General features: G+C 39.5%; 1 protein-coding gene across 50 annotated transcripts in view; it reads left to right on the top strand.

The window, feature by feature from the left end:
• Nucleotides 1-22,357, top strand: part of FOXP1 (forkhead box P1) — a 499,998-nt gene extending 477,641 nt beyond the window's left edge. For all 50 annotated transcript variants that reach the window (XM_043551448.1, XM_043551444.1, XM_043551437.1 and 47 more), the window contains 4 exons: nucleotides 3,691-3,812; nucleotides 5,900-5,969; nucleotides 10,481-10,647; nucleotides 17,620-22,357. In XM_043551448.1, coding sequence (XP_043407383.1) covers nucleotides 3,691-3,812; nucleotides 5,900-5,969; nucleotides 10,481-10,647; nucleotides 17,620-17,764 — 504 coding nt within the window. In that variant the 3' untranslated portion in view covers nucleotides 17,765-22,357. The remainder of the gene's footprint in view (nucleotides 1-3,690; nucleotides 3,813-5,899; nucleotides 5,970-10,480; nucleotides 10,648-17,619) is intronic.
• Nucleotides 22,358-26,384: the final 4,027 nt, after the last annotated feature.

Raw genomic sequence — 26,384 nt, 5'->3', positions numbered from 1 at the left:
AGGGCAGCACCTGGCTAGTCATCTCAATAGTGAACGTGGCCACTTTTTGGAACTGGTTTTGTGCATTATATAAGATCCGCTCTAGAGGCTCACAAAAGTCTCGGGCAGTGAGAGTCATGCTTGCAGCTCATGGAGTATGCGGGAACCTGATGACAAAAGAGGAGCCTATGGCAGAGGAGGCAGAGAGATATCTTACTGAGACTCCCACAACTACAAAGGAGAAAAGGTGCATCCCAGGGAGACCTTTGTCCTTGTGAGCCCACCAGGGACCCCCTAATACTGTGTAGGTGTTAAGTGTGCGCTCTTACAAAGTATGAACAGTAGGTTCCATCACTACTGTCAAAATGGATGTCCACTTGAAGTAATTTGGGGCCTTCGTGCTGGTGGCTGCTCAGATTAATGCCAGCCTTCAGTGACCGCAGGCGGCTGAAAACACAGGCCAGGACTGGTTTGACGTGAAGCTGCTCGGGTTCTTCACAAGCCCAAAGGTCTGACTGAAGAATCAGCATAAATCTGAATTTGTGCTTTTGTGGTTCAGGCCCATCTTCAGTAAATGCTCAAATATCACTCTGGCCAGCTTCTTCAGTATTAGTCACTGTGTAGGGTAAGGATCTGGAGTGGGTGAGTAGACCTGAGATCTTCTTAAAAAACAAAACAAAACAGGAAAAAAGAACTTATAAATGAAACACTTCGCCAAATGCAGTACAGCAGCATCTGAGCAGTTATTAAAAGAACAAACCCTTTCATTTAATACATTCAAGCATGTTCAGGGTAATTTTTTCTGAAAAAGTGGCTTGCATACAAATGTTTTTTAACAAGGTAAATATATAATCTTACAATAATAGTGCCTCATTTTTCTGTTAAGCAGAGCGCTAGAAGAACATTCTCAACTGGTTCTGACAGGTCAGAGGCAATGTCTGTTTGTTTGCTCGGTTGTTTTTTGGAGTAGTAATCTGCTGGAACTGAATTGTAGCTAGGAGGCAGAAGATGCAGGTGTGGCTTTGAAATGTTGGGGGTATTATTCAGATAAAACTGTTAACTAGAAAGAATCCAGAAGCAGGAAAACCAAAAACAACCATCCTCTATAAACTCACTAATCAGGTGGTCATATATAAACATGGGAAGCTAAGACATCTTTCCCCAAACACCGTACAACTATTTGATTTATCTGTGTAAGTATATTCAGTCAAAGCCAGATCCAGTCCTCCTAAAAGTCAATGGCAGGACTCCCATTGGCTTCACTACAGCAGGATCAGATCATAAATGATTTTTCCAGCATTACACTTATTTAAAGAAGAATGCAGATAATTCTGTTCAATTGTTTATACAGAGACTGTTTACAAACTCAACGCATCCATTTTTCTGAATTTTTCTGTCTGCATTTTATCAATTGCTACATTAGGCTACAGTATTGCATTTCGCTGTGGGGAATATTTGTAACCATTTGCAAAACTGATCCAAAATCTATCATCATTATTTTACATTCTGTTACAAACTTGAAAATGTTCCCATTTGCCCCTGAAACTTTGCTTGGGTTACACAGATTTAAACCCCTGTCCTGTGTCAGGTTCCCTTAGCAGGCCACTCTGCCAATCAGTAGGACTCTGTTTGCTGATCCCAATGTAGGAGCAGGGGGTCTGACTGAGTGCAGATGAAGTCAGCCTGGTTTCTATTGAAAGGCATGAGAAAAATGTGCATTTTCACATGTTTTCAATGTCGAAAAGAGCCATTGTGCCCAACATTATACACACAATGAAATGGGGAGGGTACAAAAAGTTAGACCCCAAACAAATATCGACAGGTTTCAGAGTAGCGGCCGTGTTAGTCTGTATTCGCAAAACGAAGAGGAGGACTTGTGGCAGCTTAGAGACTAACAAATTTATTTGAGCATCCAATGAGGTGAGCTACAGCTCACCTCATCGGATGAAGTTAGTCTCTAAGGTGCCACAAGTACTCCTCTTCTTCAAACAAATATTGTGACTTTCTCAGAGATTCAGCATCACCCCCTGCCTTGTTCAGAAGAAAAAGTCACCCAACACTGATTTCCCCATGAGCTCACAAACAGATCAGTGTGGTGACAAAGTAGAGAAGCTTAAGAAGTATGTGGACTTAGCACTGCGTAAATGTGACATGCCCCCTAAGCACGGGGTCGAGTGCGTAAGGCCATATTCACATTGTGCTGACCTGTTAAGAGGAGAGTCCATATGCTGGATCGTTGCTATTGTGTGTGGATAGGTTATGGGGAGATGCTAGCTACACAGCGAAACTGCCTAGCAAAAGTAACAAAAGGCTCCCAGATGCACACACGCTGCCTCTTAATTTACATGACAAATGCACTCTGCATAACCTTTGTTTGCGCAGTGATTTAGACATTCCTGATTAGAACTCCTTTCATCATCCAGACCTGATGTTCGTAAACAATGTGTTTAGTCTCCTGGTTGCCTCGACTCATGCCTATGTGTTTGGCATAGTGCCTGCTAACAAGTCAACCAGATTGACTAAATCAGTGATGCCAAGGCTGATGGATTTAGTTTCTTTGCCTGCATGTTTCCAGCAAATGGAAACCACTCCCCTTCTTCTGGTTACTGATTCTCTTTCAGTGGCAATGACGTGGCACTAGAGAACAAGCTTCATTACAAATCTGAGTGGCTTTACCGCTGTGTAGTTGCTCACAAAACTGGGGGTAGCACACACTTGCTAATTAACAAGGTATTCAGTGCCCTTTCATGTAGAGCAAAGACATAAAAGACACAGTTGATTGTGTTTGCATGAGAAGTGTCTTACTGAGTCAGGCTTCGGCCAAAGTCAGAAGATGTAAGTGATCTGCTGAGTCCATCCTGCAGAAGGACTGGATTACATCCAACAGAATTGGGTCTGACCATCAGAAACCTTCGTTTGGGATTGCCCAATAAAGGAGCCTAGCAACCATAAGAAAAAAAAAACATGTGTCTCTACTTGTGGAGAGATTATCACTTTGTTTCTGAGAGCCCTCCTCATGCGTGTACTTGGCAGAAGCTCAGTTCAATCAGTACAGTATCCTGCCAGAAATGAGAGCCAACTTCCATATATGAGCATGCAGTGGAAGACATGACTTGGGGCACTGTGCTCCTCACTAGGGTGCTGCTAACCCTCTGAGCCCCTATTCCATAGACTTGGTGTGAAAAGAGGTTCAGCACCTGATTCACATTAGTCCAGCTGTGGGAAACCCCAGAAACCCCAGCCCCAATGCCTCTTTGCCAAATTGAGCCCTCTGTAGTTACATGAAATTCTCTCTCTGGTCTTTTAAACTGTTTTATTTTTCCAGGAGTGGATACGTTTCCGTTACAAACTGTGTACTTGTTTTGAAAATAGCTTAGCAATGTTACTGTAACTGTATATGAAATATGCTGTTACCTGATGTGTGTACATAAAATGATGGAGGTTCTCATTCCCACCGTGAATAATTGACATGACAAAATAACTTGAATTCCTAATCTCGGGTTTGAGATTTTATTTTTATCTTTGCAAAATAAGATCTTAAACGTGTAAAGATCTGGTTTGTTGGGAAAGGAGGGTGAGGGTTGGGTGCGGGGAGCGGAGTTATCTTTGCAAATAAGGACTGTCGAGCTGACTATGCTGCTGTTCTTGGACAATGATGAGTATTTTCTCATAGAAAGTTTTTGAATGTTTTCTCTTTTATACTTGCTGCAGAATGCAGTGCGTCATAATCTTAGTCTTCACAAGTGTTTTGTGCGAGTAGAAAACGTTAAAGGGGCAGTATGGACAGTGGATGAACTAGAGTTCCAAAAACGAAGGCCACAAAAGATCAGTGGGTATGTCCACCATGTTTGAACTTCTTAGCCTAGCTTGGATCATGCTTACAGTTTAACGTAGAGGCTTTTGGCTGCTAGATGGTGTTAGACCAACACAGGTGGTTTCACATTGTTTCAGTTAAGGGAAACAAAGAAAAGCATCTCATCACTACTGTTTGTATGCCCACCAGTTCCCTTGCCCCTGCTTGCTTGGTGTTTGTTGCATCACATGCTAGTAGCTTTTAGGTGGCAATGCATATTAACCCTCACAAACCATTTGCTTATGCTTATTGCATTTTATTTTCTTTTTTCCTTTTCCCTGTATTTGATGTCTGTTCTGTCCCCGATCCCGTGTCCCTTTGTTTCCACTTCATCTCCTTTGCTGCTGCTCTTGTCCCAGGGTGCCATTCGCACCAACCTCTCACTGCATAAGTGCTTTATCAGAGTAGAGGATGAGTTTGGGTCCTTTTGGACTGTTGATGATGAAGAGTTTAAACGTGGCCGTCATATTCAACGAGGCCGTCCTCGAAAATTCTGCCCTGATGAAAACTTTGGCGAGCTTGTTGCACAGTAAGAGCTTTTACTTGCTTTTATTTTTTTTTCTGCTGTTGCTTTGCTTTGCATGATCTACCCATCTCATGTAGACTTGCATTTCATGAAACTGTGACCTCACCTTTGTTGCAAAAGAAACTAAATGTTGTGGGTTTATATATGTGTTGCACTTGTTCCTGCCCTAATAATGCAAATGCCTATGATAATGCTTCTTTGACATTTGTTGTAATTTTGTTTATAATGCAATGTAGACTAAAAGGTACTGCTCCTAGAGCAGATACACTGTACAGTTGATTATCAAGAAGGTTTTTAGGCAAACTAGATTTAGATTGTTTTCTGTTAGATTCAGTCATATGCTTTGTTTCACAATTCTTAGCACAGAAATACAAGTTGATATTCCTCAAATGAATAACTGAAATGTCCCAAAGCGTTTTGACAATGATTACTACAGTTGGACCTGTAGTAAAGATTACAAACAACAAACCACCCTCTTTCTGAAATGATCACTTTAAAATATCCTGAAAGTTCCCAAGGCAATTTTGTTTCCCCTTTAGTTGAAGACCACCTGTCCAGGGCAGTTGATTTTTGCTGGTCTCAAGGGTGGTCAGTTTAAGACAGTTATCTCTGTGTTCTGTTTCAAAACAGAAACAAAATTGTATTGTGGATGAGGTATGTTTTTGGGGTTGTCTGCTCTGGACCTTCCCTGGCTTGTACTTTCAGCAAGATTTTTCAAAAGTGATCTTGGGGGTGTGGGTTTTGTGTCTCCAGCCGAGACAGGGTGCTCAGCACGTTCTGTAAATCAGGCCCCTTTTATAAACCTTGGCTACAAAGGTACTGTGGGTATTCTAAAGTAATGGTTCAAAGAACCACAGTGGGATATTTTTTTATGAGTGCTCCCTGACTCAGAGTGGCATCTTTAATGTTCCCTACCACTTCATTCGAGTGCCACAATATCTGCTGTTCCACCTCCCCTCCATCACCCACAACAAAAATGCTTTGGGCTATAGGATAGCCAAGCACTCTACTGTGCTGTCGGAGATTTGTCCAGCAGGAAACAATACAACTCTGAAAGCAAGAATTCTGAAGTTCCTACTTATCAAAATTCTACTATGCAGCTATGGATGACAGTGATGCCAGCTACTACATAAGTCAGCCAGTGTACGAGTTAAGAGTCCCTAATGCTTTTAATGGGGATCTCCTTATTATGGACCTTTATGTAGTAACTGACTTTTGGATAGGAAGAATTTTGGAAAAATTCTGTTGGGTACACAGCTAAGTAGAAAACCAATGCCAATATATACTATTTCAACAGGGCATAGAACATGAGATGCTGTAGCTGTTAGAGACTTCAGTAGTGGTCTTCCATATTTAATAAAGGCAAATGCAAATATGGTAGCCATACAACTGAAACATAGAAGTTTAAAAAACAGAAGAGAACTTTTCCGGCAAACAGCGCAGTCTGTAGATTTCTGGTGTGGGAGGAAACATAACATGATGGAACGCCCTAAGATGAGTAGTTTGCACTTACCTCTACTTTTTATGTTTTTCTTATGCAGTAACCCTTCTCTTATTAAAAACATACAGACCAGCCACACCTACTGCACACCTCTCAATGCTGCTTTACAGGTAAGATTAATGACTGTAGCAAATACGCAACAGAGGCATGTGTCTTCCCCACTCATTTCAAAATATATTAGCCTTGCTCTAATTAGATATTAAATTTTAATTCCGTTAAACTTTTTTCTTAAGTGCATAAAGCATCATCGTCCCTGGAGGCAAACACATATCAGGCTGCTTCAGCATTAGCTAGATGCTTAGCATTTTGAATATTGTGGCAAAAAAATTAAAAGTTCACTTATTAATATTTATCAGCAGTATCATAATTTCCATCCTCTTATTTCAGAATTTCACTTGAGGCAAAAATACCACAAGTGTAATTACTCTAGCACAGCTATTAATGTGCTGAATGATAGGATACTGTGTCACATGACCTTCTATTGTTCATGGCTTTAAAGGGAAAGCAGATCATTTCTCCTCCCGACCCCAACCTTCTTTTAAGGACTATTTTTTTCATATTTTTCTGTTGTTGTTAAATAACAAAGGTCTAGTTCACTTTGTAAAGAAGAAGAGAGATGTCAGAAATTATAAAGAATATTTAGATATTTTAAATACAGGAATGATGTGCAATATATATGTATATAAGCATATGTGCGCAATATAAATTTGTGTGTGTATCTGAAACATCTTTTGTGTGTTACACAAAAGAAATACATGTTTTCCTCATTCTTTCTGTGTGCAACTTTCTAATAAAATTATTGTGTCTGGCTCAATTGTCCCTGGTGAAGTCAGTATTCATTATAAGAACCACTGACATAAGTGACAAGCATTTTTGTATTTTGCCTACTGATTACTATGTGTTTTCACACCTCTTCCACACTTTCACCAATCACTACAAAGGCCGTACTTAATCTTGCCATGACATCCTCACATGCAGTAGCTAAGTTCTGCAAGGTAGCCATTGATTGCACGACAGAGCCCCAAACATCCATAGAGAGCTTTCCCAAGACGTTCATCAAAGGTTAAACTTAGTGCAGTGGATTACATGTCATGTTTGGGCAATTAAATGTTGTGGAAGATTTACTAGCTTTGCAATTTAAGCAATTTATTTTTTTTAAAAACCAAGAAAACAGATTAATAGGAGAGAAATGACACTGTGCATTTCTCCTAATTATTTCAGTTAATGCAGTAACTTCTGAAAAGCAAATGAAAACATGTGTAAATGACTCAACTGTAAATACCGTTCATTAGTAACTTATTTTCCCGTGAGCCTTGTGAAGTGTGATTTTTAAAGACTGCTTTGTCTGTTGAATAGTGTTAAGATTACAGGCACCTTTTTACACTCATGAGGCTGAAAGGCAAAAATGAAATGGTTCTGCATTCCTTCAGATTCTGTTAACTATGTGACTAATTTCAGTTAATATGCGTATCATACAGAACTGTTCATGTCTTCTTTCTAAAACATGTGGTGGTGTTGTTGTTGACATCTTCCATTCTTGTCTTTTGTGAGACCCTCAAAACTATTTTCATTTTCCAGTTTTTTCTAGGGAGTAACATGTGTTTGTGTTCTCCAATAACACTAGATAAGCCACTCGATTCAGATGAGAATCTGGGCAGGTTTTGCTAAAGCTTTTGAGTCTTGTCAATAAACAGGGTCACAAGATAACTTTGTGCTAATTAAATACAAGGTTCTATTAGGGTTAAAATATTCCAGCAGGCTCCTTTCCCCCCCCCCCCCCTTGTCAGACAATTTCTAGCTACTAGCAAAAAAACGTACATCTCATGGTCTTCTGCAAAAATTGTGGCATGTTCTCTACTGTTCAAAAGGACTCTGAGCAGTCACCAAAAAAAAGAAAAAAAATCATTGGCTTAACATACTATTTGATGCATAAGATAACACGTGTCAAGTGACATGGTTTGTATAATAAACTTCCTAGTCTATGATACGATTTTCCTGTCTGTGGACATGTTGAGCCAAATTGTCACTTATTGACTAGAAATGTGCCCCCTCTGGCTTTGGGCATATCCTGTAGCATGTGCACACCTGCCCATTGTATGCACTCACAAGTTTGGTGGGCTCCTGGTTTGAGGCCTACAGAAAATTTGATGTTATGTGCCTCAAAAAAATGTCAGGATTTTTTTCTCTCCACGTGGTAGTGGTGCCTCCTCAGCTGCACCCACAGACCTCTGACATTTCTGATATCTGCTTCCCCTCATGGGCAGGGAGAAGAAGCACTTTTCTCTTCCCCTCTCTGTGCATGGAGGGTATAGGGATTCCAGTTCTCCTCCCGGGGGAGACCCAGAAGCATTTTTCCCTGTCCTGGCAGTGTTGGTTGGTCTGTCTCCCAGAAGATCCAGTGCCTCCACTCTATTTTGCCTGATTAAGCGAAGAGCACTCTTGAAATCTGTGCTCTACCCCAGGCAAAGATGAAGCAACTGCCGTTGCACTCTCCCTGCAGACCTGGTGATGTAAGCTCCTGTGTGAACGAGTAGAGCAGGGTACGAGGCACAGAAGACTAATGAGTCTGCCCTGGGAAATGTGGAAAACTTTAACGTCCCCACTCAGTAACTGTGGTATTTGCTCCCTTTTCACCTCCTAGTGTGAGCAGCACTGAGGGATAAAGTAAGGGCAGATCAAACCTCCTCCCAACACTGGAAGCGGTCCTAACCCTCGTGGCTGGGTTCTGAACAGTTCAGTTAGTATGGCTGGGTTATTTTAAAACATCGCTGTGCCTCTGCCCTTTCTGCTTCCACCTGGGACCAGAAACACCAGTATTTTGAGCACGAATAGAGTGTGTTTTTCCATCGTGGATAAAACCAGGCAACGCCAGTAATCTGGAGAAAGTCTCATCTTCAGAGGTCCCCAGCCTGACCTCCCAACTGACGGGGTTCAAGAAACTACTAGTGTTTCTGGATAACAAGTCTGACCCACACCTCCGAACTACCCATCGCTCCCTGCTTATGCAGAGAATCAGGCCATTTGCCGAATTGCGGTTTGCAAGAAATAATTATATCAGGTGCATCTTCTGTCCAACCTCTTCCCAAATAAATTGCTCTACTGCAATTACAAGTTATCTCTATGGGGGAAGAGCTTGCCTTTTTATTTTGGAAACTGCAGGAAATGTGAGCCAATCTTTACGTTCCCTTAATCAAAATTAGTCTGCTGCATGTTGAATCAAAAAGATAAAAATAATCCTCTTTGTTAGAGTAGCTTTTAGGATCACATGCGATCAGATGTTTAGAGAGGTCAGCCTGGGAGAGAATTAAAAGGGAGGTTGTGCTCGTAGCTGGGTCGTTCCCTCATGCACATTTGTGCTTGAACAGGAATAATGGCAGTAAGTGAGGAACATCCCAAGAATCAGCAACAGCAGAGAGCACCAGGTGGGAAGCTCATTTGCATGAACTACCCTCCCCTGGGCAGTCTTGGCTCTTGCAGTCGTGGTGCTGATGGATTCTTTTTGCTTGACTGTAGCAGGAGGCTGACCTTTCCCCTGAGTTAGGTTGACCACTGCAGAGCCAGCATCTGTGGCTTTCCGTGCTGGCACGTCTCAAAAAGCCATGGATGTTGGTTCACAGATGGGTAAAATGATCTTTCGGTTTCAAAGGGTTGCTTCCTTTTAGACACCCCCACCCCCTGGACGAGCGAACTAACTCCTCTCACATCAGGACTTGACGGTGCTATATTCCCATCACTACATGATGGGATTATGCTGGCCCAGAAGAGGTTTTAACATGCTGCAAGCCTGACTCACTGACCATAGGACAGCCCTGTCAAAATGATCAAACATGAGCATAAAATAAATACTAGCAACCAGTAAATCTGGAATAAGAAGGAAAATGTTTAACTGCTTATTCCCTTTCTAAAAAGACCTGCATATAGAAGATGACTAAAACATGCCTATTACAGTACTTATCAGAAATAGAATCAGGTCCGAATGGTATCAAATCTACAATACCTAAGATAATATCAGAGTTATCAGAGCATTAAAAAAATAGAAAACACCATCCTAATTTACCCTGCCTTGTTAAATCTTAGATTTCTCCCACCAATGCAAAAGTAACACAGCAAATATTATAGGGATGAGTTCATACTTCAGTTATGTTGGTGTGCATCTAGAGTAACTCAGCTGACTTCAGTGATGTTACCCTGGATTGGCGCTGGGAGAACTATGAGAAAAACTTAACCCTCTGTAACTGCTCACGCATCACTTCTCACTCATGTCATGAGTAGAACGGAATCCTCAGCCAAATGAGTTTGCTCTAATTGCTTTTTGAACGTTTTTTTTTAAGAAAGCCTCAAAAATAGTGTATCATGAAAGTAGAAAAGGTAAATTTGCTTTTTCCACAAGCTGTAATATCTAAACGGGGAACAGCAGGAACCATCCTCTCTCGTGCACCAACGATCAGTACAGTTTTGAACTCCTCATGCAGATCGTGACACGTTTCCCCTGAGGGAGTCAGTGCAAGACCTTTTTGAAAACACATTTTTAAAACCGGCAATTTGAATATGTGATTGTGTTGTACAGTGTATAAAAATGTGAGACATGCTTCTTCATACACTTTTGCTATGTCCTTGGCAGGCTTCAATGGCTGATAATAGTATACCTCTATACACTACTGCTTCCATGGGAAATCCCACTCTGGGCAATTTAGCCAATGCTATGAGGGAAGATCTTAATGGTGCAATGGAGCATACGAACAGTAATGAGAGTGACAGTAGTCCAGGACGTTCCCCTATGCAAGCAATGTAAGTACAGCATGTACGTGTGTGTTTGTTTAGGGATCTGGTCAAATGGAACGATGATACTCTTCAAAGGTTGTGTCTGAAGTTCCAGTCCTGGGCAGTAAAAGGAAAAGTCTGAGCTTCTGAAAATATTTAGGTTGATTAGAATATAAAAGGGTCATTTGCCAACTTCCACATAAAACCAGTCGACTCAATCCAGTCTGACAAGTGCACACAGCTGTAAAATTCTGAACTCACTTGCCATTCTCTTTGTTCAATCCCAGACCACAGAGCTACAAAAACACTCTCAGGCAACTTTATGAAAAGTTTTTGTTTCTTTCTACTTCAGACTACCCAGTAAACATGCTTGGCGGGGCAGAGCTGGGGGAATGAGCTTGTTTAGCTGGTTTGTAATAACATTCAGCAAACAACAGTATTGCTGGGCATTAATGATGGCACATGTGAAGGCATGCATGATTTATAGATTGCTCTTAAAATATCAAAAGGAAAATTAATATGAGCATTATAGCAACAGACGGCAATATAACGAGTGCCTATATAACCACATGAAGTAATGGGAGATTGCTGTCCATGCTAAATGTAAATGGCACCGGGCAGAATGCTAGTACAGGAAAGGGTAAGCCAGGAATAGTGTGCTGCCCTTGTGGGTGTGTTCAGTATTTATGGGTGACTGAGTGAGTTTGCAAAGCTGTAAATTCTCCCCTACCCCCCAAATTAAAAACTGGATAACTGGCAGCTGGAAAGGAAAGCAGACTTTATAAGTCACGTAGTTCTCAAATTTTAAAACCTGTCTATTTAGAGCGGCTGACTACTTCTGTGAGTAAACATAGATGAAATGCAGTCTGCTCTTATCCAAGTGTTCATTAAAATGTACTGTAAAATCATTGACTGAGTTACCAAAGCTCAGAGTAAAAGAAAAAAAATCCAAAACCCCCAAGTAATTTGTAACCTTTTACTTCAAAGTAATTTGAATACGGGATTTACAAAAGTAGGTCTGAATGAAAAAGTAGAAAAACATTAACCTAATACCATCATAGTAATTAGTTATGAAACTAATTAGCATTTAATGGCCAGAAAAAAAAAAGTTTCCCACCTGCATAATATGTTGTGGGGGAGCAGGAAAAGGGACAGGAATCGAAAGCTCTGGATACTTTGATATTCCAGCATTTTAAATCAGTGCACAGTCTGCTTTGAAAAATAATCTTTAAAGATGGCAACATTCATTTTTAATTCATAATTAATTTGAACATTGTCTTTCACCATTTACTTCAAAACATTTGAATAATGTGTTTAGCTTTTACAGTGATTGTTTGTGCAGTATTAATTATCTTTCCCAAAGTAGCGTTACGTGACACACTGTTAGTGCTATCACAAATGGATTCCTCTTCAGGCAGTTTTAGTCACAATTGGTTATGCTCTGCCCATGCCCATGCAGGGTTTTAGTGGAGGAGGAGGAGGAGATGGAATATTTTTCAAGAATAAGGCCTTCTCCTGGGCTAACATACAGAAATGAACGTTAACAAATTTCTTTTCATCCAGGTATATTTTTTTAAGGTTCAGGGCTAGTGCAGTTCATGTACTTCTCCTTTCACTTAAGATTTCATTGTTTTTGAAGGGAGTATGGGGCGGGAAGCGTAACTGTAAGTGAAAAGCAGGGTAGCACATTTCCTAGAACCATATGCATAGCTGTGATTTTAATGCATTTAGTATCCACTATTTAATGCTTAGATACCCAGGTGAGATGCACCTCAGAAATGAGAGAGAGAGAGAGATTCTCACTGTCCCCATCCACCAGAAAAACCCTTTTTTGTGTTGTAATGTGAAAATGATTGTTTCCTGAATGATTCCATATTCTCAAATTAATACTGTGTGTTTTGTGCTGAATGTTTCCTTTTGTATAACTAAAAATGCAGCAAGGTGTATGCCCTGATAGCAGCTTGTGGGCTTTCCCATTAAACAAGTGTTTTGAAATACTTTGAAAGGCCATGAAGCAGGATGCTGTTCAAACGTCATAGGGTTTACACTGTTTGCTAAATATAATTATATGTCAACATCAGATTTCCAGTGCAGACTATCAGTGTCATAGACAGTTACTCTTTGCAATATCTTATTTCCATTAAGTACACTTTATAATGACATTCTCTATTCTTTTCCAAAACACGCTTCTCTGCCATAATGCAAATTGTTTTTTAACAGTTCCAGTATATTGGAATAAATCAAGCCTTAAACTTTATCATAAGGTTTAGAAGACCTTGTTAACATGACAACTAAGCAAGTACAACACTTTAGCTGAAGTCTCATTACCATTCATTTCTTTCCTTTTTATGACACATTGAACTACTGCTACTTCCCCCCCCCCCCCTCTTTTGAAACACTAGAAAGTAGTCACATAATTACAGCTTGGGGACATAACACTTTCATCCTGATATGCTCCAAAGGTAGCCACAAAGCAAACTATTCCATGCTGTGTGCACCACCAGAACACAGTGGCTTTAAACAACAGTCAGCTTTATTAAAAAGTCCTCTGTTCCCAGAGTGGACAAACAAAAGAATTACTCAAATGTGAAAAGAAGGGAAATCTGTGTTCAGTAAGGTTATTTTTATTGTTAACCCCTTCTGAAGCCTTAGACGTTCTAGTAAAATGAAATGTGTTAAAATTCTACTACTAAACAAGAAAGACTTAGATTCCATTTATGAGATGCATTAAATAGGGGTTCAAACTGGTTTGGAAAATTATAAAAATCTCCCCATCTCTGAACACTAATGTCTTTAAACTGAACATGGCTGGTAGTTTTGAGGTGTTTGAATAATAATCAGTGGGTTTTCATTTTCACATGCCAGTTTGCTGCTACAACCAAATACCACACAAGGGGCTGGATTGTGCTTTGTTTTGTTTTCCATGCATGTTTTCTGCTTGAATTTTGGATAGTTCAGATAAACATCCTAATTTGGGGAGATGATTCCTTCAAATGGGACTCTCACTCCTTTGATATTTACCCTACCTTAAGTACCCGGGGGAAGGTAGAGTATAGAGGCATATTGGAGCTTTGTCTCACTTGGAGTCATTCAGCCCTTTTCATTGGTTTCCATTCACTTGGCTGTGCATCCCCAGTGCTTTGTTTATTACTTCAGGGGACAAACCCAAACCTCAAAGTGAAACTCAGTCAAAACCACCTGGTTTCACATGCTTTCAAAACAAAACCATGAGCCCTGTCCTGCGGTTGCTTTGGAAAGGTTCAAGAACCTTTTGGAAAAACCTGGATTGCGTTTCAGTTTTGCATTAAAGTAGGTGAGTGTGGCCTGATCTTGGGTTTCCTAACAAGGTTTTCAAACATTTCTACAGATTGAAAGGCATATCCTGGGGAAATCCATGGAACCAGTAAGAGGGGGAAGGATAGTCACCCACCATCCATTACTGTAGCCACAAGACGTTAGCAGCCACCATGGCTTTTGTGCAACCTCTTTTTCTGTGTAGTTGTGGCTCCAACCACCTGGCCACGCCCTAGCTCCTTTTCTGTAGTGGCATTAGGCAAGTTATGTATTAACATGCATTGGCATCACCAGCTCTTCCTACCCCCAAATCTCCAAAGCAAAATGGCATGAGTTCTGCTGCATCTAATGCCCTAGGGAGAAACTAAACCAGATTTGGCCTAAGAAACTATTATGCTGATTGGAAATGAGACCAATCAATTCTATACAAGGATTGTTAGTTTCTGAGATACTTAACAATTTCCCAGGTGCAGCCAGCGTCCACCCTATCTGTTGGCCCATCTCTGTTAGAGCTTGGTGATCGTGCATAAGCCTAGTAGATCGGTTAGATGTGCTGACACTTTAACATGTGAACAATAGCCTTGGAATCTGCACAACCAGGGGAAGAAGCCCTCCCCCCGTCACCACTTCAGGTTCATAAAACATCAACATGTCCTTACTTTTGAAAAAAACACCTGTATTAATTTTTCAAAAATAACAAAAAACAATATTTAAAAACAAAATGGCAGCAATGACACAAACACAATGAGCAAGACTTTTAAATGAAATCAGTAATCAACATTACCGCCAGCATTGTAAAGGAATGTAGAGATCTCTTGCTCTGTGTGTGTAGCTGCTATTTTTTTCTTTTCTTTTCAGATTTTCACCCAGAAAAAGCCCAGTGCATGAACATAACACTGGTGTATTCTAGTTAGAAATATAATCGATCTCTTTGACTCAGGTCCCAGTCAACAAAGCACTTAGCACATGCTTAACTTTAAACGTGATTATCCCCATTCACTTCAGTGAGGCTTTTTATGGGCTTTGCTGGATCAGGCCCTGATTCCTAACGACTTGTTCTGAGTCTTCTCCATGTGCATTTCTCTGTTCTTCCACAGTTGTGTCAAAACTAAATGATCTGAAAAACCACCTCTCTCCTTGTGATATCTGAGCTCTGCTGAGGTCCTAAATAGAAAAACATCAGGGGCCAGTGTGTGGGGTATTTTCACTAGTAACTTAGGGATTTCTTTCCTACTGGTCCATCAAATAATGAGAGTGTTGACCTTTTAGGACATAGTGTGAAGCCCATCTGTTTTCATGGATGTTTGCTTTTAGGAGATCCTATTCCCAGGTCTAGAGATCAGTGGCTAATGTTGTGTGTTTCATTATGTATTGCACGTGCCCCCAGAGACTTGCTGATATGGCACATTTTCATAAACTGAAAAAATAAATAAATGTGTTCAATAAGCACTAATATGTCTCTGTGATGGGATCATTTCTCCCTACTGTTCCAATGCAGGATGGGATGCAAGGTGCAGCTAATTCCCACATATTGATCTAGTTACTTTTTCAGCTCAAGAAGTTGAAGTGTCGAAGGATTGAAAGGCATTCACAGCTGATACTAGAAATCTGTGTAGTCAGCCAGGTGGATGCTTCCAAACCAGATCCAGTTTCAAACTGAAACCAGTATCTAGAGTATCATGACTTTTGAAATACAAGTTTACTAGGTGGTTTGCCTGCAAAGATATCACATAGCTTGAAATATACAAGTTTCTCTTTGGTTTGTTTGCTGGCTGCAGAACATAATTTTCTCATTCAGGGGCTCCCAAAGGGGTCCTGCCTTCTGGTAATGCATGTGAATACACATTGTGGGCTAGTGGATAAAGCACTGGACTGAGATTCAAGAGACCTGAGTTTCGTTCCCATCTCTGCTACCATTATTATTCTTTATTTATATTACTGTAGCATCTGAGTCCTAGTCATGAAACAGGGCCCCATTGTGCTAGGTGCTGTACAAACCCAAAGCAAAACAGTGGTCCTGGCTAGGTGATCTAGGACAAATCACTTTGCCTCCGCACGCCTCAGTTTCTCCATCTGTAAAATGGGGATAACGACACTGAGCTCCTTGGTAAAGCACGTTAAGATCTACTGATCCTATATATAAGAACGTGGTGGTGGTGTTATTACCCGCTTGTCTTGTTGCATCAGCTCTTTTTCTTGCACATCCAGGCACAACAACTGAGTGTACAAGATAGGCAATTATGTTCACCACTAGTTCAAAAACTAGGATTGGATCCTTAGTTTGAAAATACGTTTTTTCCTGTATTATGTGCAGGCAAATGAAACAAAAAGCATTTTCATTCCCATCTAGCCAGAATTATAAAGTGAAGGGTAATTATTTTAAACCTTTTATTGTAACCTGATGCTTTGTAAGAATAAGAAAATGTTCTTAACCAGGAATGTTTGCACTTATGATTAAGTCTTTCTTTATATAGCCTGCATGAAAGGGTTAAATCAGGCTGGCTAGAGAACAACCCAGACTGGGGGAGGTGGATAGCAACTCCACGAGAAATAGAATGGAACTTGAACTCATTAACACTTTATTTTAAGGGATTGCCTGCAATATCAATTATTTAGGAAGCAAACAGGGTCTCCATTGGCGTGTCGTGTTATTAATACTTGATCATGTCAATAAAATCCTACTTTCCTATGAAGTCCCACCAACCAGACCGTATTGACTCACATGGCTGTTTTACATATCAAAAGCTACTGAACAAAAAAAGTAATTTGTATTTGTAAAGGGTTTGTTGTAAATATGATTTACGAACAACATTTTTCAATTGTTATCATACCCGTTTGGAATGACCAACCCACATTCCCCTGCGGGTTATTCATGTGCTATTCTATAATGAGAAATTTGGCAGATCTCATCTCTTTAGTGCATCCTTGTGCCCACCATGAGCTGAGGATCATGTTCTGCCTTGTTTACAGCTGACAGTGTTATTATTCTCGTTAGGGCTCTGCTTTCTTATCATATTGTTGTGTTGAGCGAGCCTTTTCCTCTCCGTTTGTGTTTCCTGGCAGAGCTTTTCTTCCCTTATTGACAGTTTGTAAAAATATGCATTAATTTGGAGTTTAAAGCATGTATCATGGTGTCTCTTTGCTGTGTTTGCTTGAAGTTGATTAATGATAGAACCTCGCTTGGGGTCGTCCTCTGGAGAGTTGGCTCACAGGTTCTGCATGTTAACTAGAAAAGCAGAACACACAGCAAGCGATGATTAGCCCAGCCTCCACCAGCTCAGTGGGTTGACAAACCACTATTTTGCTTTACCATGCTTAATTCACTTATTTAGCTGAAGATTGTGTTAATCAACTTAATATGTCAGTTGAGAGCATATTTTCTAAATCCTGTGAATAAACCATATACAAGAAAGTGTTCCTCCTAGGATATTTTCCCACTGAAGCCAAGTAACTGTAGACACATTCTTAGGCATACACTTTTTTGATTGTTTTTTTTCTTTAGCAGCAAACCCAAAAGTTCAGGGCCTGCATTTCATATGTGCTAAGCACCCACAACTCCTGTAGAAGTTAGTCAGAGCTGCCCAGTGCTCAGCATCTCTGGAAATCAGGTCTTCAGTTTCTCCAAAAAATGTCAGTATTGCCAAAGCAGGACAAAGTCATTTTTAAACAGGGAAGTTGCTGATTTACTGTTTTTAATTTTCCTAGGCACCCTGTGCATGTCAAAGAAGAACCGTTGGATCCGGACGAAAACGAAGGCCCGCTATCCTTAGTGACAACAGCCAATCACAGTCCAGATTTTGATCATGACAGAGATTATGAAGATGAACCTGTAAACGAGGACATAGAATGAATATGTCTGACGTCATTATCCTGAGAATGAAGATTGGAAAAACATGTCAAATTTAGCTGCGAAATCTCTCCATTATTGTACAGTCTGGAGGATTTTCAGTACACTTTGACAACTATGAAATATGTTAACTCTTAGTGCCATCAAGTATCCCATTTGGGAGTATTTTTGATTTTTCTACTTTTTGTTGAAAAAAGGAATTTGTACTCTGTGCATTGGATGGACTTGTTTGGTACTTGGGATTTTCCTCTCTTACAGTCAACATCAGTGTTGTAAATTTGCTAAACTGATTCACTTACTCACATTTAGCAGCAGGTTTTGGACTGCAGTCCTGCCAATTTTGGACACTGAGGACATCAAACTCTGAGCATGTACACCTAACTGCAGATCAAGCCTTTGCCCAGATTTTAAGGATTCCAATGGACAAGATATTTGCACAGTACTGCATGTTGGTTATCACTGCCTTTAGTCCTTTTTTTTTTTTTTTTTTTGCTTCCATTTGGGATGGGGAAGGCATGTGTGTGCGCGCGCGCGTGTGTGTGTGTGTGTGTACTGGCGAGGGGTTACAAGAAATATTATCCCAAACTTTTTAATGTATTGCTTTTATTCCCCCCCTCCCCCCCACTTCTGCTCTACCATTTTAAGTTCTGACCTCAGGCCACATCTCGGCCCAGGGCCTCTTGAAGGCCTAATGTTTTCTGTACTTTGTGATGAATGTTATTAGGTGTTTTTATTATACGAAGCTGAATGTCATTGAATTGTTTGTAGTTTTTTCCGTCATTCATTCCAGTCTCCTTCAGATGCCACCATGTTTTCTTTAGCTGTGGAAAACATTCCATTTTGGTGTCTGTTTTTTTGAAAAGGTCCCAGATGCTGCACTGTACACACCGAAGGGTCGTCCAACAGAGAGAGAGAGAAAAGAAGTACTGTAAGAATGAGAATGAATGACAGATGAACATAGAAATACTATAGGAAGCAACATAAATTCATTCCACAAAGCAGGGTTTTTTTAGTTTTGGTTTTGGTTTTTGATTTTTTTGGCAGCAATGGTGAATATTAGCAAATGCCACAAAATTGAACAGCACAAAGAAACATATGCAGCACCAACAGAATTCACTTCATTAGAGAATGAATACTACAGTGGCAGGCTCTCAGTTGTTTAACATGAGTTTGAATGGGCCAACAAATCTTTCTGGAATATCTAAGATTACCAAGATGGGTAGCTATACATTTATTATTATTTTTCATTTGCAAATAGTGGTTGGAAAGATGACTTCATTAAACTGTTGTAATACGTGGTGATGTTTCTCAGCTAAACATCAGTTCAGGATTGCTTGGTGGCATTAATCTGTTTGAATACAAATTAGATTTCAGATTGAGCTTGTTATGGCAGTTAATAAGGACTGAGCCCACTAATGCTAAAGTGTTAATAATTTCAACTTTGCAAATTCTGTACTGCAGTTAAGATTGTTATGCAATATTACACCAGCCAGTATCAAAACCTCACAGTAGAAAACAGTAAATAGCAGGATCAGGGGGAAGGAAATAGCACTGGGGCTTGTTTGGTAAAACTGGCAGTGCTCTTCAAAGCAAACATTACATACAGAAAGCTGTTGTTACAGGTCAGTACACCTTGGTCACCAAACACCTAAACACTTTCATTCTGCAACCACTTTTCTGTCACTCATTTATTTATGTAGGACTGTAGCTTTTTGTTTAATTATTATTATTTCAAAAAAAGCCTTTCAGAGCTTAATTTATATTCTTCTTTGTACCTTTTCCCCCCTAAAATTACCAAAGATATTACACAAAGGTAAATTATGTTCTCTATTATATGCTTTATCTTATGAAGCCAAATATCCTCTTATTGTTGATCAAGGGAGGTTGAAGAATTTAGAGGGAAATGACAAGATATGGGCTATTGCTAACCTGAGAGGGAAACTGCTCCTTTATTCTAGTAAATTTAGATGGCCAAGTAGATGACTGAACCAAAGTTACTTTTTATTCGTATTCCTTTACAGCGACCAAACTGAAATTCTGTAAAGAGAAATCGAGAAGAGCTTTTGAGGCTAAAACTAGGAAACAGTGTTACAGAGGGAGCCGTAAGAAGGGAGCTGGAGAAAGCAAGTGCAGATATTTCGCAGAAAATTGGAGTATCAAATAAAGGAGGCAGTTCAATAAAACACAAAAGAGAACAGAAAAGCTCCCATAGTTTTACTGGACCACATAATAGTATTCCTAGAATTGAAAAAAAAATAAAATATTTTGGGGTCTTTGTTTTTACAGATTGTATGCCACTTTTGTTTAAGGATTGTGCTAAGATGACTGCTTTAATTTTGGTTTATCTTGGCACATTTGCTGAGTTTTGTTTAGTTTTTGATCAGCATTTTTCATAAGGAAATAACACTCCTGTCCACACATAAGTTTCGGTACAAGAAATTTTATTGGCAGTTACTTTTCTGAAGCTCAACTCTGCATTCTGTTTTTAAAAGAGAGAAAAGAAAAGGGAGAAAAAAGGGCAGTCTGTGGTCATTTGAAACTTTTTTTTTTTTTTAATTATATCCAGGCAGCTTCATGATGTGCCGGCAGTAGCCAGATGGGGATCATGAGAAGTGGTCCCTATGCTTCTAAACTGAGTGGTTTGCTGGTTAGTTCGGTATTCAAAAGAGGATAAAAATCTGGTAGATTAGTTCATTCTCAGCATGTGTAGCTAGACATGAGTAAAGATAACAGCATGAGAAACTGTTAGTACGCATACCTCAGTTCAAACTGTTAGGGAATGAGTAAATAAAAAATACATTTCACTCAGTTGCACTTAGTTGTATGTCTTGCATGCTTAGTCTAAAGACTGTAGCAAAATAAAGAAAGAAAAAGAGAAAAAGAAATAAAAATTAGATTTTAACATATCTGGCAGGTGTCACAGCCTTGCAGAAGAACCAACTGAAAATCTCAGGCTTTACATCAAGCAAACTTCACTATGATTTTTACAGTTCTGATTCTGTATCCCTTTGGATATACAGTTGCTTCTTTAGGGTGGGGTTTATTATGTTGTACATATATATCCCAATGTGTCTGTGTGAGCCTTTGTCTTTTTGGGGGGGAGGGAGGGCGAAAAGGGGAAAAGGTCCTTTTTTTTTTTTTTAGATACCATTCCTCAAAAGGAATAAATGCATACCTGTTTGTCAAAACACCTTTTGCTTTTTGTGCAACTGCTTTATATTAACTATACTAAAAAAAAAATAGCTTTGGAAAAAAAAAACCTACTGTATGTAATGGAATTGCAGAATATGCTGCACATGTATTTTATTTAGTTATCCTTGCTTTAAGAATATTGGATGACATTTGCTGACATGTGGGAGAAAATCCCTGACTTTTTTTTTTTTTTTGCTTTTAAATTGTAACATAGTTGACAGATTTTTTTTTTCTCCTGTTATCATTGATCGAAGCCGCTTTTGTACAGTTTGTGTTAAGCTGGGTTTTTTTTTGTTTGGTTTTTTTTTTTATACTTTCCCACCCCTTCTGTTATCTTACCACTGCCATTTCTGGCTGTCTTAAACAAAGGTTCGTGCATTTGAAAAGAAAAAAAAAAGTTGTTTTAAAAATGTTTTTCTCCTGCTGCAGTAAATATTTTGCATGATGAATTCCAGGGTCACACTTTCAAAGTTTATCAGTGAAGTAGTGATTAATAATGGGGCGTGTCAAACTATTGAACTTTTGTATAAAGAAAAAAAAACTTTACAAGGTGCCAAGATGTAAAGACAATTTGTTACATGTTTTTTTTCTCAAAGAAAAGCGTACATTATGAAAGTAGTACCATGTATCAGGTAAATCGCTGTCAGGAATGAGAGTCAAAGCCTTCCTTGTCCACAAAGAAAAGTTTGTAAATGTAAAACCTGTTAGGTTTCTGCATTTGACTAGAAATGATATGAAAAATCAAGGCTTATGTAGAACAACGGTGACCACAAAATATTACCTTTTTTGATTGTCGCTTATGAGAGTTCAAGTATAATTCCCAGCACTCTTCTTAAACTCAGATTTTGGGGGAGAGAATGGGGCAGGGTTTGTGATTCTACAGATACTGCAGATCATTAGATATTTTATATATACGTATGTATAAAAGTTTTTAAAATAATTTTAAACTATTGTAGTTTTCAGATTGCCAACAAGCTACATTCCTTATAGCGTGACGAATGTGTTAAACTCTTTTGAAATCCTTTGGTACCTTTGGTTAATGTACTCAGACTGAATTTTTAGATGTTTCAGAAACCACTTAGCGTTCTAGTCTTGAGAGTTAAATTTGCAGGTATGACTGCATTTTAATGGACCCAGAGTAGGTAACAAAATATCTTCTACCCATAAGCCTTGATGAAAATGGTACAGTCCAGACTGTTAGCATGGTGCTTCATGTGTATGTGCTGCCAGTAACGAGATTTTTTTTTGATAAGGCATAAAAGAAACTCATTCCTTACATCAACTGTAATTCCATCATTCCATGTCTGTTGATACAGACAATAAAAAACGTTGTGTAGTCAGTACTAATTACTGACATTATAGCATTCTCAAATGCAATAAAATGCTGGTTGCTCACACTGGTAATACAAGTTGCCATGTCCTAAGTTTTTGTTTTGTTTTTCCCTTTTATTATCTCATATTAGTTACATTCACTAAGGTCTCCATCCTGCAAATGGATCCCCATGGGCAGGCCCCAGCCCCTCCCCAGAGTCCCCGTTAAGTCTACGGAGAGATCCCGTCCAGGTCAGTGGGGCTCTGCATGAGTACAGGAGTCTTCCCAAGTACAGCATGTGGCAGGGTCTGGATCTACATTTAACAGGGGATGCTTCAGCCGCGGTGAGCATTGGCCTGGTCCTCCAAAGCTCAGAACATGCTCAACTCCATGTGACTTCATTGGCAGGCACGCTGCACCTCCCAGAGCGGGCCCTTAAATGTATCTGTTTGCAAACAGAAGCAGTGGGTTTGGCCTTTGTAGTCAATGAGAGTTGAGCAGCGCTCTGGCTTTTACCCTAAAGGCACAGACATGAGTGCTGGGTTAGGGCCCAATCCTGCAAATACTTCCAAGTCCTGGGAACTGTACCGTCGACTTCAGTAGGAACTGCTCAGAGTTGTAATCATACCTAGGTAATAAAGGGTTTAGAGGATCAGGACAAATCGTAATTAATAAAGTTCAAAGCGACTGTGTCATCTTAGACAAACGTTAAAGAAAGGAGCCCACCTCCTTTTCTCTTGAGTAAGCATACGTTTATTTTCTTCAAGTTTTATAAAGAAAAATAAAACGTTGAATAACTAGCATTGGCAGCAGCAAACTAAAGTTTCAGAGGAGAGACTTTCATGAATAATTCATTAAAATTTCACATCTGCAAGATTAGTCATCCAAATAAAATGCTAATGTCAAAAACATGCACCGTCTATAATATTCTCATCAAGAAATCTTTTTGCATATAATGATAAATGCTTAAATTAGTACAAATGATTTTATAAAAATATTCCGCCATAAAATTATACCAGATAACTACTTTCAGGGCAAAAAATAAATAAGGTACAAAATAGTGTATCGAAAAGATATTGATTTTGAAACTTTAATCATCTAAATATAGAGAATAAAAATGTTCACAGCAAATGTTAATGTGTATTGCAGTTTTAGAAAACTAGACAAGGCCCCCCTTTTTAAATCAAATTTACTTAGCTTGCTTAAAATCACTGGTAGCGTATCTTAATACAGTTCAATATTAATTAGCCGAGCATGTGTTGTGATGTCATTTACACTTGGCTCAAGTGGGTGGCAAAGAAAGTCAAATCTAATAGATTTTTGCACCCAATTGGCACTCTCTGCACAGGTGATGATGACTATACCAGGTGCAAGGCAGAAGAAAAGTCAGGTATTACATGTTAATTGATCCATATAAACTGAGACCTACTCCTGGTCACTTTGAAGTCAGTGACAAAATGCTCACTTACTGCAGGAGTGCTTGTGTAACTTGCCAGAAATTTGGATGTTTGTGTATGTAGTGCCCAACTGCAGAGAGCCTGCTACCAGGAATTGAGCTGGTCAACTCCCATGGACTTGGTTGGAAGTTGTGAGGGCACTCACAGAATTGGGCCTGCAAATTGGAGCCCAAGCTTACTCCAAAATGAAGTTTTGCCATTGATTTGAGTAGTGGCAGGATCAGGCTCTCGGTCTTCAGTCTAATTTAATGCAGCATTAGCAGCAACTTAAAATGGGGTTCTTTGCTACTGAAGCCAAATGTTTAACCGTTACACAGTATTTTGTATTATCCAAGAAGTAAACTAATTTCAAGCTCTAGACGCCATACTCTGGCATGTCACAAAATGATTCCCCAATCTGCAATATGGCCACCAGCTACAGCAAGCTCAGAAATGTCTTTTTCCAATCAAAAACATTGATTTTGCCCACTCTGACGCTTCATACAGTACACAGTAAGAAGGGGGGGGGGATATGGTAGAGGTCTATAAAGTCACGACTGGTGTGGAGAAAGTAAATAAGGAAGTGTTATTTACTCCTCATAATACAAGAACTAGGGGTCACCAAATGAAATTAATAGCAGGTTTAAAACAAACAAAAGGAAGTATTTTTCACACAACATACAGTCAATCTATGGTACTCCTTGCCAGAGGATGTTGTAAAGGCCAAGACTATAACAGGGTTGAAAAAAGAACTAGATAAGTTCATGGAGGATAGGTCCATCAATGGCTCTTAGCCAGGATGGGCAGGAATGGAGTCCTTAGCCTCTGTTTGCCAGAAGCTGGGAATGGGCGACACTTGATGATTACCTGCTCTGTTCATTCCCTTTGGCATTGGTCACTGTTGGAAGACAGGATACTGGGAAAGATGGACCTTTGGTCTGACCCAGTATGGCCGTTCTTAACCTCCAGGATGAAAATTGAAGTACAGTGTTTAATTCTTCTAGGTTTCTTCTCTACTGAAAAAAATAACTATCAGAACATAAAACATTTTAAAAAGAAAATTCAAGGCATAGTATGAATTAGCAATAGACAAGTAGAGTTCTCCCCATGCAGGTTACAGGTGACCTCTACAGAACGTTAGAATATTGACATTTAACTTAGGATTGTCAACATATACTAGAACACAATCCACACTGTGGAACCACTTTCAGGAATTAACACTGTTGCGCGCTCTCTCTCTCTCACAAACACACTCCTCACAACAAAGTGTAATTAGCCCTGCTTGACCTATTAATCAAGCTCAGACTTCAATGATAATGTTAAACATTCATGTAATAGCATGGTAATCAAGGCCATCTTTCATCTTTGTTGCAATGGTGTTTAATTCTGTCAAATAGAAGTACTCTTCCTTCTGATATTACCAAGTTTGTTGTTGCAAACCTCCAATCTCATCTAAAGCAAGTTGGCAAATGTGGACTGAAATGTGGTGTGTTGGTGGGAAATTATACTGTGCGTGTGTGAACGCAATTTCAAATGTAAAATATTTAGGTTGCAAATTGATTGTTGAGGCCCCCGTCCTGCAAGGTGACTCTGCATGGAGCCCCACTGACTTCAGTGGGGCATCTGCACAGACATGGGGGTCCACCCATGTGGATTCACTTACAGGATCAGAACCTTGGGAGACTGATTCTGCTAAGCACATGAAGTACGCGCTTAAGGCTACTTAGATTGTGAGATCTTCTGGGTAGGGTTCGTCTCTGTGTTCTGCATACATCGCCTAGCACAATGAGCCCCAGATGCAGGACGGGGACCCCTAGCTGCTAACACAATAGAAATAAGCTTCAGTGAAGTCCACGGGTTTTAAGTGATCTGCTGTTATCAGGGCGCATATTGGCAACTTAATAATGAACTTTATTAAACATTTTCAAAATGTAAGACTCACAAATTATAAACAATTTCAGCTTAGTGATATTTGGCAAAAATATCCCTCCCCCCCGCCAATAAGTTATTTTAAAAACAGCATTTGTTTCACTGCAAAGTCAACCCTCAGTGGCTAGAACTGCAAATATGTATGTTTGGAAGAAATCAGTGGCCCTTTTTCTGTTTTGATTTGTTTTATGTAACACACAAGCCTGAAAAACATTTTTTTTCTTCAAGTTATAATGTTAATTTGAAGGTAACCGTCTTTTCAAGGATTAATTCCAGCCAAGGCAATAACCATTATTTACCAGAGTTTGACACTTTTATCACTCATCATATTAGCAAATTTCCATTGAAAATGCTAAAATGGTTCGTCATAAGGCACATAACTGCTTTAGCTGTAAAAATGACCAACACAAGTGCCTGTACTCAAACATTAAATTATACTGTAATTAATAAAGACAGTTAAACTGTCTACTAGCAACAGCAATTTAGGTAACCACATTTGATCAGCTATAAATTGTAACTACATTAAAATTCCAGAAATATTAGCAATATGGATTACTTGATGGAAATAGGTGCTGATCACCCACACTCCTATTTTACAACGGAAGCACAGGTCATGTTGGCCACAAAACTGTGGGCGAAGATCAAGGCTGAGTACTTTTAATCTTGTGAAACAAGCAATTACAAATAGTTGCATCGATTTGTTAAAAAGCTTTAGGTGACATAAATTGTTTCCTGTTTAGCTTATTGCTCTGAT

Source organism: Chelonia mydas, chromosome 7 (assembly GCF_015237465.2).
Source record: "Chelonia mydas isolate rCheMyd1 chromosome 7, rCheMyd1.pri.v2, whole genome shotgun sequence".
Lineage (NCBI taxonomy): Eukaryota > Metazoa > Chordata > Testudines > Cheloniidae > Chelonia > Chelonia mydas.
This window is presented reverse-complemented; position numbering and strand designations above follow the sequence as displayed.